Source organism: Mastomys coucha, unplaced genomic scaffold, assembly GCF_008632895.1.
Source record: "Mastomys coucha isolate ucsf_1 unplaced genomic scaffold, UCSF_Mcou_1 pScaffold3, whole genome shotgun sequence".
NCBI lineage: Eukaryota > Metazoa > Chordata > Mammalia > Rodentia > Muridae > Mastomys > Mastomys coucha.
In genome coordinates this window covers 39,855,536-39,869,581 of record NW_022196909.1, presented here as the reverse complement: position 1 = coordinate 39,869,581, position 14,046 = coordinate 39,855,536, and the positions used below count along the sequence as shown (strand labels likewise).

The window sequence follows — 14,046 nt, the reverse complement described above, 5'->3', positions numbered from 1 at the left end:
TAGCCTGGTCTACAGAGTGAGTTCCAGGACAGCCAGGGCTACACAGAGAAACCCTGCCTCGAAAAAAACCAAAAATAAAAAAGTAAAAATTAAAATAAAAAGTAAAAATGTTATGTTTTTTAAAACTAAATATAAGTGCTAAAAGTTCTTTGTTTGGTTTTTGACTCTGAGACAAGACCATATTCTAGCAGCTGAAGACAGCTTAGAACTGTCAATCACTACTGAGCACTGGACCACAGATGAGTCACTAAGATCACCCTGAAGGGTTAAGTTGTGGATGAGAAGTTTCATGGCAGTCACATCATCATCTTCTTAAACTCAGTCCCACCACTGACTATTTTAATAGAGGCCCCTGAATGTTCAACAAAACCTTGGTCAATCCAGATTCACAATCAGTTAACCAGAACTTAGAATTCCCAAGTTCCATCCTAAACATTTCCCACACGTGACCTGCTCTTCTTCAAGTATCTTCAATGTCCCCATTACGCTAGCGACAGGCACAATGCTATACTTGCTAATCAGCACTCTGTCAAGAAATGATGAACTGAGAGTGTCCAAAGGAGTACTGCCTACACACAATTATCTGAAAGACTTGAATGCATCAGACACGCCTACTCCACTCACTCTGTCATCTCTAGGTCTGTAATTTAAAGGTATATAAAAGTGAGGATGTAGTTCAGTGGTAAGAATGTGAAATTTATGTGGACATGGTCCTGAGCTTCATCTCCAGCACCACACAAAAGGCGGCAGGAACACAACTCATCCGTCCTATCAGCTGCCATAGCTTGTTTCTGTATCTACCCATCAACCTAATTTCTTCCCAGAACTCCTTGGGGTGTAGTAATCACAGCCCTTCACCTGAAAAACTCAGTGTGTGGTTTCTAAGAACAGGGGTCTTTTATGTAAACAGAGTGTAATTATCAACTTCCTAAATGTATTATTAGCATATCTTTAATCTCTTAGCCACAACTCAATGTTTGATTAATGCCTTTATATAATTTTCCCCTGTAGTAATGGGCCTGTCTAGACATGGGTATTCCACCTAACTATCATGTCTCCTGAGTCTTCGTTTATCTGGGACCTTTCCACAGCCTTTCTCTTTCGCAGCACTGCTGTCATTAGCGCTGCAGCCCCCCACCCCTCTGCTCCTAGCACATCCTCATGCTGTCTGCCTAGTGTTTCTCTGTGGTTGCTATGTGCCTCGGTCAGAACGGCCCTCCCTTGTGCTCTGCACTGTACCGCGTGCCTCTATGACCCACACGAGAACCCAGCCCCGCTCAGCTTTCCCTACTGCAGGAGTTGTGCTTTCTCTTCTCTCTTGTAACCAATAAACAATTCATGAGGAAATAGATTAGGTTCATATAAAAGTTCTCAACTTTCTTACAAATCTAAAATAACTACAAAATAGTTTAAAAATCTATTCATGCAAAGTACATGAAACTTTAAAATGCAGGTTTCATTCCACCATGATATAAAATCCTCAGAATAATAAGAAGAATCAAATAAATTTAAAAACAAAACAAAGCAAAAAACCTGTGTTCCGTGATGAGGATGCTGTAGGATTAGCATTTTTTGTAAGTGAACTTTGTTCACTTACAGTCACTAAAGTAAATTAATGGCCTTTCTTATGGCCTGGAAAATAACTTACTGTTAGCTTTTCACTTCAGAGATTCTCCTTAATTAGATACAAAGTTCAAGTAATGCTTCTATGAAACACTGGAGAACAAAACACAGTGACCCAAAGTTTCCCAACTAAGGTGTGAAGCACACCTCTGTCAAAGTGCCTTGCTGTAGGTCAGTGTGCCGCCTGTGTCCATACTGTGTGCTAGTCAGAACTGCTATTTCCACCATGGAACAGAGGCACGCAGAGGGTGGGGTAGGCAGGGCCTGAGCGAGCCGCCTTACTTACTCTCTAGATCAGAGATAATGAGGTTGTCATGGAGCTTCACAGCACGGTGCTGCTCCACCTCATCTTCAAGTTCAAAGATGGTTTCCTTCATGTCGCTCCTCTCCGTGTCCTTTTCCTCCAGCTCGGATCTTAGTTTTTCTAAGGTCATATTCAAATCTTCAATCTGCTTCTTGGCTTCTTCCTGGAAAGCTCGGTACTCATCTTCTACCTAAAGAAGTCAAAAGGAGACTTGTTTGGACATAAACTCCACAAGCAAAGTACTGACCGTTAGATATGGAAGCTAAGTGTGAGCAGCTAATGGACAGACTGACTGACAGCCTGGCCAAGCATGGGGACCAGCACTACAAGTGCACAAGGTGTCCATGTGATCCATCTGAGCACAAGCCCACTACACCACTGACCAACGGTACACTGATGTATCACTAAACTTAACCAGGTTATTTATAAGGCAATGTGGAGATATTTTCTCTTCTCCAAAGTTTGGGCTTAAAATGTGCATTTGATGAATCTTTAACAGCTCACCTATTAAAAAATATGCTGTATTTATAGAAAAGATGAAATATGAAACCATAAAAACATTTAAGGCTAATAAAATGGCTCAGCAGGTAAAGGTGCTTGCTGCAAAGCCGGAGGGCCTGTGTTCAATTCCCAGAACCCTCATAGTGGAAGGAGAGAAGAGACGCCAAGTCATCCTCCAATCTCCTCACATGACTCATAGCACATACACACACTGACACAATATACACATACAAAATAAGTAAAACATACCATTTTCATTTCAAATAGTCTTTATCAGAGTACTAGTTCACAGTGCCCCTCAACATGTATCTCCTGAATTATATCTCTAAAAGTGATCACTAACAAGACTGCCAAGATGGCTGGCAACGTAAAGGTGCTGGCTGCCAAATTAATGAGCTAAGTCCGATCCTTGGAGCGTCCCATGATAGGAGAAACCAACTCCCACAAGCTGTCCTGACTGATGTACCCCAATACGCATGTATTCATATCCCCTCCCCCCTGAAACAAATATGAAATAAAAGGGATCACTGGAATAGTAAAAAGGTAAGTTTTTCAGGTTTAACCACAGATGCAGTAAAACTTCTCCCTTTAGAACTCACTGCCCTTGGGTGGGGAAATACTCAGCAGTCAAGAGCACCCCTGCTCTTCTGGACAACCCCAGTTCAGTTCCCAACACCCCATCAAGAGTCTCAACAACAGCCTGTAACTCCAGCTTCGAGGGATCCAACATCCTCCTTGGCCGCTGTGGGTACACACGCATTGCCATAAATTAACACATACACATCTTAAAAAGGAATAAAATGTGGATGGAATAAATAGATAATTTGTACAAAAACATTCACTTCAAAACTCACTCAGGATACAGAACACCACCACCAACCTAGTCAGCCACTCTGAGTCTTTACTAGTAAGCTGAACATCTGTGAGATGAGGGACTAGAAAAATTATTTCTAAGCTCTTTGCCAGCAATAAATCCTGTACCTCCAAGAAACAGGAGCAACTCTACTCTAAAAATAGAATGAACTCACGGTAAAAAGCTATTTGAAAAACCAGACCAGGACAAGAGGCAGCAGACACTGCCAATCCTGGAAAACTGGAATCCTGACTCAGCATCTACCTTATGTCACAGTATGTTAAGATGAGGATGGAAAGCTATCTACTGCTCAGAAGGAAATCTGGGGGCACAGTTCCCAGCATCTCCAGCCCATCCGGGAAGAAGAAAATAGAAGAGGGAGGAATGATTGACAATGACAACCTTGTAAGGAAACTTTTTACTCTATGTAAGGTAGTGCATTTTAAAACTTGAGAATGATTTTTAAAGGGCAATGTCCCACTTCTGTTGCTCAACAAGCATGCTACATATGGCAGTTGTATAATGCTAAACAAGGACCTCTTTATTTGGGCAATACCTTAGCAATGGTGTCCTGTAACCGATTGGCATCATTTCTGGTATGGGCCAGATCTTCCTGCAGGCTACTGGCCAAGGCCTCGGCCTTTTCCTTATCCAGCCTGACACTCTCCAGGAGATCCTGGATATCAGACTTGTCTCCAGAGTTATGGATAGAGTACAACTCAGCCACCTTCTGCTTTTCGTTCTCCAGCTGGGCCTTCAAGCGATTCATCTCTATCTGGTCACTGGCTACAGTGGCTTTGTACTCCTCCAACGTGGCTGCCAGGGCCGCCTTGCCCTTCTGCTCAGACTCAATAATCCGCTCCATGTGGTGGCTGCGCTCTTTGAGGGCACCTATCATTTCTTGAGCTTCCTTGTTATCTTGTTCTGCCATCTTCAAAGTGTTGCTTAAATGCTGCTGAACACCTAGAAGTTGCTCTCGCTCAAAACGGGCATTCTCAGCCAAATCCATGTAGCGCTGCTCGAGCTCCATGTAGCGCCCGCTCTTTACGTCTTCATCTATGACATAGGAAATGTGATGTTCATCGAGAAGGGAACGGAAATATTCAATCTGTCGGCCAAAGTGTTCCAACTTATCACTCTGCTGACACAACGACTCCATGAGAATGAGCTTCTCCTCTCCTAGCCTTTCATTCTCACTGTTGAGTTCCTGGGTAATCTGCTGGAGATCAGCTAGCTCTTGCAGAGTTGCCTGAAGCTCCTCACTGGTGCTGTGCTGGTTCTCTTCCATCTGGTGAATCCGCTCTGTCAGGCAAGCGACAGACACCTCACTGGCATTCCCACTGCTCCCCTTCCGAGAGCGCTCAATGCTTGGCACTCCCTCTGACTCGGAAGAGGAGGGGGCGTCCAGAGCGTCGTCACTGGAAGTGAGGGGCTGGTACACCTCGCTGCACTCACTGTCCAGGTTGTCCATGGAGTTACTGTGCTGATGGTCCATGAGTGTGTTTTCATCCTGACTCAGGAGATCTTCCACCGACCCAGGGGCAGAACCTTCTACTGAAGATGTCAGAGTCCCTCCTCCATCACTCTGGTTGCCAGGGGTGATTTCTGGGCTCAGGGACTGATAGCCAAATAGTTTTTCAGAATTGTCCAGCCTTTGCTCTAGGGAAAAGCCCAAAGCATTCAGCCTGTCCTTCAGCATTCTGTTTTCATTCTTCAGTTGGTTGAGCTCCTCGCGGATGGCTGTATTCTGTTCCTGCAACTGCAGGAGTGTAGACTCCACATCAGTCGGCTGGTGGGCAATAATGGTTTCCTTCTCCTCGGACCTGTCCTCGCCTTCACAATGGTCCTCACTAATGCCCAGCTGAGCACGCATGTCTCGGAGTTCATTTCTTAAATGTAAAATCTCCACATCCTTGGTTTTCGCCAGTGTGAGGAGATCTTTCACCTTGGCTTCCAAAGCAGCTTTGTCACTGATCTGATTGTCCGACTTAGACTTGCTCATACGAATATCACCCTCTGCAGCAGTGCGGCTGCGTGAACGTTTAGCCAGTGCCACATCATTAGCTCCCTGGCTTACAGAGGGCAGTTTTTTGCTCTGGTTTAGCCGGGTGCGTTCACGTAACCTTTCTCTAGTAGAACTGGATTCTTTATTACCAGCCGAAGTACTCCGTTTGGCTGAGGAACTAGTGCCTACATGTTTAAAACAAAGAATTAAAGACAAAATTGTTAGCAATAAAAATGCGCGTGTTCCGAGCCTGGCACTACTGAGATGAAAGCTGAGCACAATCCTGAGAGAGACCTGCAATTGGTCATCTGCAAAGTCAAACTCCGTGAGACCTGGACATCATCTTTCAATAGCAATGGTTAGAAACCTTACATCTAATTTTAAAATTACAGGGTAAATTTTATGGACCATGAACTATAAGTATCTCAATAAGGCTGTTAAAGACATAAGCACAGGAACTCAGATACAGGAGTAGGACCTGCATACTGGCTGGGACGCAACAGTCCAGAGTAGGCTCAGTTAGGAGGACTCTAAGATCAACCAGTCAGGTGATTACCTACAGGAAACAGAGTGAGGGGAGAGCACAGATCACCATGAAAGGAAAGCCAGCCTCAGAAGAAACCCGAAGTCTGGGCAACCTACAAGAAACAGAAGAGTGATAACCAAAGTAAATGCCAACACGGGTCTGAGCCCATACTGGCATGAGTAGTGACTAAAGATCTAGAGCACCGAGAGCTCTGAGGTTATTCCATGTTATTCCACGTGCACACAGGAAACTTCCGAGCAGGCTGGCAGGGAGGCAGAGTGTTTGTGCAGCATGAGCAAGGCTCTGGGGCCAATCATTAGAACCAGGGAGAGGACACAAATTCACAGGCATTCCTCATTCCATTCTAGAGCTGCAGAGCGGCTACAGAATGCACTAACAGCCCATAGGTAACCATCTTCATATATATATGTCACAAACTTCTTCATCCCTCTATAGCCTTGTGGTCCTCCACTACATAAAATGGCAGTTCCTTAAAAAATGTTCCAGCTGGGTGGTGGTGGCGCATGCCTTTAATCCCAGCACTTGGGAGGCAGAGGCAGGCGGACTTCTGAGTTCGAGGCCAGCCTGGTTTACAGAGTGAGTTCCAGGACAGCCAAGGCGACACAGAGAAACCCTGTCTTGAAAAACCAAACCAAAAAAAAAAAGTTCCAGTTAGTTGGGCCTGGTGGTATGCACGCTGCAATCCAAGCTACTTCTGAGGCCAAGGCAGTAAGATCACAAACCAGAATTCATTCAGGGCCAGCAGAACAACTCAGCCTGCCTCAAACTGAAAGGGAAGAGAGAGGACTGGAGTTGCAGGCAAGGTGGTGCATCTGCTTAGTGTGTGCGAGGCCTTGTGCTCAATCCACAGGAGTATATGAGAGTGAGGACACAGGACCTCACAACCAGGTCTACATCGTGTTTCTTAGAGTAAAAAATATTTTGTTGTTTCTGTTTTTTTCTATTTCTTTTACATCAAGTAAAATGATCGTGTCAGTTGTTTTTAAAGGTTTAAAACATTAGCAGTTAAGAAAAATGCTCATGCTAGATATCATACATAGTACATGCCTGAAACCCCAATACTCTGGAGGCAGAAACAGGGAGGAAAGTGCAACACAGTGAGTCCCAGGCTCGTTAGGACTAACTACTAAGGCTCCAATTCAACCCTCTTCCCCCAAAGTACATTTTGTTCAACAAATTTAATTAATGAATGTAACACACTGTTTTACAAAGAAGTGATATTGCCTGCTGGCTAAGTTATAGCCTCTAGAGCCACTCACTGACAGAAATGGTGGTTCAGCCATTTAATAAGGAATCAGGGTAGACAAGAAAGAAGTCAGGCTGGCAAAAACAAAGACAAGGAAGGAGAGGTGAGCATGGCACGCAACGTTAAGATAAAACAGTCAACAAGTGTTCTGAGGGGCATTTCTGCGGAGGCCTGGGCATTGGCAAAGTTCAGGGAGTCACTGCAAGTCAACAAAGATTCTTGTGCAAGAAAGAACAAGGAAAAGGGAATGTCTGTGAAATTCATCTAGAAGACTATTACAGCAAATCCTGGCTGTCAAGCGACTACATCTGGAACCAACTAAAACCCAACCAGACTGGAACATCTGAGGTAGGCCACACCTTCTGATGGCAGCTTTGGCCTTCTGCCTCCTTGCCCTCGCTCTCTGGCTGGTGTGAGAACCTAGCACTTCAGGACTCAAACAGTCTCAAGACTCTAGCGTAGACTAAGACTCCTAAGACATCTAGTACAGAACAACTATTGCACTCCTGTCCTTTCCGCTGGGAGACCGCCATGGTTGGACTACCTAGAGCACAACCTGTAAGCCATCCTAATAAGCCCTTTACAAAGACACATGTTCATCCTGTATCGTATTATTTACACATATTCATCCTATCCATTCAGCCCTGTAAAGAGCTCTGACTGACAGAAGCTGCCCTATGTACTGGTGAGGAAGGAAGCAGCCTGCACCGGTGAAGTGGACAGAAACCTGTGGCAAGTTTCAGAAGCAGAGAAAAGGGTGAAACAAATATAAACGGATAACCAAGGAGGAAGAGGATGGTGCAGCCTTCCACCACATTAGGACAGTACCATCATTCTTACCAACACAAAAGGCCCTTCTCACTTAAAAAAAAATGTGGATGACTGAACAACCAAAGGAACAGACATCAAGATGAAGGCAAGGATCAACTAAGCGACAGAAGGTAAGGAAAGAGAAAGATAGCAGAGGAACAGAAAGACAGACAAAATGGAAAAGAGCAGCAACCTTGCTGGTAACTGAACTAAGCAGAATAGCTCAGAGCAGGTGAGCAGCCTCAGTTATACAGTAAGACAGCCAAAGAACTGAAGAGCAAGGATGCTGGAGCGGCTGAACCATGTCCCCTGAGAGGTGTATATCTAAGCCCTGGCCCCTAGAATGTGACTGTGTTTGTAGACACAGTAGTTCAATCAATCCATTCAGTTCACATAGAGCTGTGTGGTGGTTGAATGAAAACAGCCACCATAAGTTCATACATTTAAGTGCTTAGGGAGGGGCACCTGTTGGAGGAAGTGTGTCACTGGGGGAGGGCTTTGAGGTCCCAAAAGCCCAAGCTTGGCCCAGCGTCTCCCTCCCTGCGGCCTGCTGGTCCAGATGGAGAACTCTCAGCTAGCACTCCAGCACCATGTCTGCCTGCATGCCGCCATGCTTCCTGCCATGGTGATGATAATGGACTGAACCTGCTAAACTGTAAATAAGTCCCAATTAAATGTTTCCTTTTGTAAGAATTTCCATGGTCATGGTGTCTCTTCACAGCAACAGAAGACTGACTAAGACAAAGTGTTAGGGTGGCTCTTATCTGGTGTGATTTATATCTACAAAAAGGACATTAGGACAAAAGCAGAAGGACACATTGTGAGGACAGAATGAGAAAGCAGGCAATGTGAGTCAGGGAGGCCTCAGGGGAAAACACAACTGTTGATACTTAGATTTACAGACTATGGAATAATAAAATAAATACCTGTTATGTAAACCACTGAGACACACAAATCTGCACTGGAACATCTACTCCTAGGAAGTAATGCGTGAAGTCTGAGGTTAGATGTAACCATGAACAGGAAACCACTTATGTGCACTGGAATGGCCCCAGCTCAGCTCTAAAAGAGCTGGCTCTAGAGAGCTCCATCTCAAGGCACCTGCACCATGAGTAGGGCATGAAATTAAATGAGAGTAGGACTTGGAAGTAACATACTGAAACCACCAGGTTTGTACCTTTTATAGTCTGGTACAAAATGAGTTTCCTAGAAGCTTCTATCAAGTAAACAAAAAGACAGCCTTTAGCAAGGCTATTAGGCTAGGCTTCCGCAGTTATCTCAAGTCTACAAGGAGGAAAATACAGTCTCTACTTCAAAGGCTGCACTGAGGATGAAGTCAGTAGCAAACACTCCCGCCTGTCAATCACACCCATGACCCTTAGACCTAGCAGTGCCGTTTGATCTGGACTGGACGAGGCAAGGGCACAGTGGGCAACCTGGGCTAGGAAGGCCTAGCACGAGGAAGGGCGGAAAGCACAGGACTGAGAAGCCCGCACCTGCGCTAATCTTAGCCTTGTTCTCCGAGATGGTCATGGCAGGGGCAGGTGCTGAAGGCGCTGCAGACGAGCAGGTGCTCTTCTTCGCTTTAACACCATTAGTCACGTTTACTCCTCCAGCCATTCCAGCTAACAGGTCATCATTGCTCTTGGTCTAGAAGCAAGAGAAAATGAACACACATTGACTACGGGAAGCAGGATTAAGTATCTGAAGACTAAGCAGGGTTCTTGATTTTCACACTATTCTTAAGAACTCTGGTAAGACTTTCTGACAGTTAATAAACAAGGATCATATCACTATGGTACACAATCAGACACAAAACCTCTTTAGTTACAGGCAATCGTGCTAGTCTTCCTAAGGTTCCAAATCACACACACAGTAAAAGACTTTATGGGCCTGCTGTGTGCCCACGAGTGCCACAGTCAGTAAGACAGGAAATGGCACCCTTATTAAACTTTCACTTAGGACATGACTCATGAACAGGATGACCTCACAGAAACTACACAGGCAACAATGAGGACAGCCTATACTGCTGGAAGTTCTAAAAATTGCCACTAAGGGTCAAGTAAATCTTCATTACTTTAAAATGAAGCCAAAAATAAATTCTTTTGTAAGTTGCCTTGGTCATGGTGTCTAATTGCAGCAACAGAAAGTGACTAAAAGAGACCCATTTGTACTTTTGTATTAGAACACCAGGAGTTAAAAACCTATAGAAAAAACAGAAAACTATGTGCTGTTACTTTGCTTATGTATTTATTTAGTGTATTTATGTATTATGTATTTATTTAGTGTGTGTGCAGGTGTATGTACACATGTGTGTGCCTTCCTGTACTCTAAGTGGAACACAGTGCCCAGGTAGAGGGCAGAGGTCATCTTCCAGGAACCTATTCCCTCTTCCTCTATGTGGGTCCTGGGGATCAAACACAGGAGGCCAGGCCCAGAGCAAATGCTTTTACCAACCACCTCCAAGACCAAGGAAAAAAACATACTTTTAACCAAAAGAACTCAAAGTTTTTCTCCACTTAAGGTGAAGGCATACATTAGCTGACTGATTTACTGTCTTTGACTGAAGCAATATTCTTAAATAATCATAATGAATTCACTTCTACAAGTTAAAATGGTCCACATGTGACAAATGTCTAAAGTGTCTTCTAGTTTTCAATCCAGGGATCCATATGGAATGTCTGTTCAACACTCATTTTTTGTATTTTTTTAATTTTTTTTCCCTGCATGTGTGCAGCACATTTGAGCTTAGTGCCCACAAAGGTCAGAAGAAAGCACTAGATCCCTTGGAACTAGAGTTACAGATGGTGTGAGTCAGTCATCAAGTGAGTGTTGGGACCCAACCCAAGGCTCCTAGAAAAGCAGTATATCCTTTCTTAATCAATTCTTAAGTGGTATTGTAGTAGTGCAGAAAGATGAAATATTTTATTTAAAGAGTAAGAAGACTTAGGGATGAAGCTAAGTCATTGAACACTCACCTACCACAGCACACTCACAGTCCTGGGTTTGATTCCAACACCAAAATAAAAAGTAAGAGGGGGGCTGGAGAGATGGCTAAGTGGCTAAGAGCACTGTCGGAGGACCTAGCTTTGATTCCCAGCAACTACATGGTGGTTCAGAACCATCTGTGATTCCAGCTCCAGGGGATCTGGTGCCAGGCCTCTGGCCTCTGTGTGCACCAGGTACACATGCAGTACACAGACATGCATTCAAGCAAAACACTCATAAAACTTTTTATAGTTAAAAATAGAAAGAGAATGAGTTTCTTTAAACATTTACATAGAATTAAACTCTGATAATTAAGGGTTGTCATATGTTTGATACCTAAAATAAACAATAGGGTACAGAGAAAGGGAGAAATGACATTAACCATAAAATGTGCTTTCTTTACAATTTGTCTCAGTTGGTCAAAAGTAGCCATCAGCTCTGATACAAAATCCCTTTAAATCTCAAGTTTCCTAGCCCATCAATCTTCTACGATTAACACTTATATAAGTGCAATATTCTCTATTTTCAAATCATATTTTCAAACTAATTTTCCCTCATTATGTTAAATACTCTTTTCTTAAACTCATGAGAATGGGAGCTTAATCCCAGCCTTTGGGTAACGGCAAAGTCAAATATACACTGGGGTACCAAATCATAAACTCGTTGTATACTACTCTATGTGTAGTTCTGATCCCATAGTATTCACAAGAAAGAAATCAGGAAGCCAGAATAAGAATCTAAAGCAAGGGCGCACGCAGCTCAGCAGGAGAGCTCTCATCTAGCATGCGTGAGGTACTGGGCTATGCTCTCAGCACCACAATAAGAGTTAAAATAAGCCAGGAGTCGGGGCACACACTTTTAATCCCAGCACTCAAGAGGCAGAGGCAGGTGGATCTCTGGGAGTTCAAGGCCAGCCTGGTCTACACAGAGAGTTCCATGACAGCCAGGACTCTAGAGAAATCCTGTAGCTTAAAAATTAATGCAGAAAACATTGGTTTTACAGAAAATCATGCTTGGTCAACCGTGTATTCACAAAGTAGAGAACAAATGAGTTCAAAGTGTTTAATACCATATCAAAAATAAAGTATGTGTTTCTAAGTACAACCAAAAATTCTAAAATCATAAAACAAAGACTTGATCAACTTAAGTACATAAAAATCTTAAAACAAAAATTTAGTTTAGAAAAAATTTTAAAAACCTTATCACAGGCAAAACAAATAAATTTTTAAAAATGAGGAGGGAAGAAAGAAAAGAAACCAGATGGTGAAATACTTGCTACCTATCAGGCTGGCAAAAACAGAAAAAGTGTGATAACACTCATTTAGGAAAGACAGTGTAAACTGCACTCATATATACACAGTATATTATACAGCTACAAAAAGAAAAAAACTCAGTATAGTGGTATAGAGGGCTGGTGAGATGGGTCACTTGCCACCAAGCCTGAAGTCCTGAGTTCAACCTCTGCAATCTGTGTGGTGGAATGAACTGACTCCCACATTTGTTCTCTAACCTACACACACACACACACAAACACACAATGCAATAAAAAAATCAATACAGAAATTTCTAGAATACTTTAAGTAAAAATAAGCAAAGCACAAAAGAAAATATTATGCATGTCCTTTGTATAAAAAAAGGAAGTGTGGTAATAGTTTATGTCAACTTGACACAAGCTAGTCATATGAGAGGAGGGAGCTCAGTTGAGAAAATGCCTCCATAAAAATTGGGCTATAGTAAACCTGCAGGGCATCTTCTTAATTAGTGATTGATGTGAGAGAGCCCAACCCACTGTAGGTGGGGCCATCCCTGGTTCTATAAGAAAGCAGGCTGAGCAAGCCAGTAAGCAGCACCTTCCATGGCCTCTGCATCAGCTCCTGGCTCCAGGTTCCTGCCCTGCTTGAGTTCCTGTCCTGACTTCCTTCAGTGATGGACTATGACGGGACCCTGTAAGCCGAATAAACCCTTTCCTCCCCAACTTGATTTGGACATTCATCACAGCAATAGAAACCTTAATTAAGACAGGAAATGATTTAAAATGTTAAGTACAGGGCTGGAGACAGCTGGCAGAGAAGAGCACTTGCTTTTAACACACTTTTACACACAAAATAAAAGCAATTTTTTTAAAGAGAAAAGCCCTTCTCATCGTGGTACTGAATATTATTGCCATCAGTAAACTTAACAAGCCTATCCACCAGCTAAACATTATAGTATATAATGCCCAGTTTTGTAATTGTACTATAGCTATAAAAGAGAATTTGGTGTTTTCTAGAAAATACAAATATTCAGCAGTAAAAGACAATTACTGTTTACAATCAAATAGTTCAGAACAAAATGTGTGTTGTGTGCATGTGTGTTTGCATATGCATATAGGAGGAAATGGTGAAGCCGTAATAAAAATTAACATGTGATGATTCTTAGTAAAGAGGACACTGTGGAGTGTTAAGAGCACTTGTTGACTTGGGTTCAATTCCCAGCACCCACATGGAGGTTCACTGCTTCTTTAGGCACTGGGAATGCATGTGGTGCAAAGATATACATGCAAGCAAAGCACTCATAAACACAAAGTAAAATAAATTAAAAAAAAAAACAAAAAAAACAAAAAGAGTAGGGTCTGGCATGATGGAGTGAAGCTTTGAGAGCAGAATTTTAAAGCCTTTGTAACAGAAAGACTATCTCTAAACCAAGGAGCAAAGCACACACTAAAGGGGTTCCATCTCGTTCATAATACAACAGATGTAAATTATACCTATCTGCAGCCCTTTACCAGCTCTGAATGGTTAAGGTAAGAGAGTAACAACGTAGCACTAAAGCACCCGGGAAGCAAACTAGTAACCACTCTTGAGAAACAATGTAACCAACCTATCAAAATCCAGCAGAGTGAGAATGCTCTTAACAGCCTAGCATAATGACCATCAGAGAGGCTTCACCCAGCATCTCTGCAACAGATGCAGAGACCCACAGCCAAGCAATAGGCAGAGCTTAGACAATCCTGTTGAATAAGAGGAAGAAGGATAGCAGGAGCCAGAGAGGTCAAGGACACCACAAGAAAACCCACGGAATTAACTAACCTGCATCCATAGGGGTTCACAGAGACTGAACAGCCAACCAGGGAGTCCGCATGGGACTGACCTAGGCCCTCTCTGCACATATGTTACAGTTGTGTAGTTTA

The 14,046-nt window shown here is 43.2% G+C and overlaps 1 protein-coding gene across 3 annotated transcripts in view; it reads right to left on the bottom strand.

The window, feature by feature from the left end:
* Positions 1-14,046, bottom strand: part of Specc1l (sperm antigen with calponin homology and coiled-coil domains 1 like) — a 105,790-nt gene that overhangs the window by 67,517 nt on the left and 24,227 nt on the right. For all 3 annotated transcript variants that reach the window (XM_031348354.1, XM_031348355.1, XM_031348353.1), the window contains exons 3-5: positions 9,386-9,539; positions 3,838-5,471; positions 1,910-2,117 (exon numbers count right to left, since the gene is read on the bottom strand). In XM_031348354.1, coding sequence (XP_031204214.1) covers positions 1,910-2,117; positions 3,838-5,471; positions 9,386-9,539 — 1,996 coding nt within the window. The remainder of the gene's footprint in view (positions 1-1,909; positions 2,118-3,837; positions 5,472-9,385; positions 9,540-14,046) is intronic.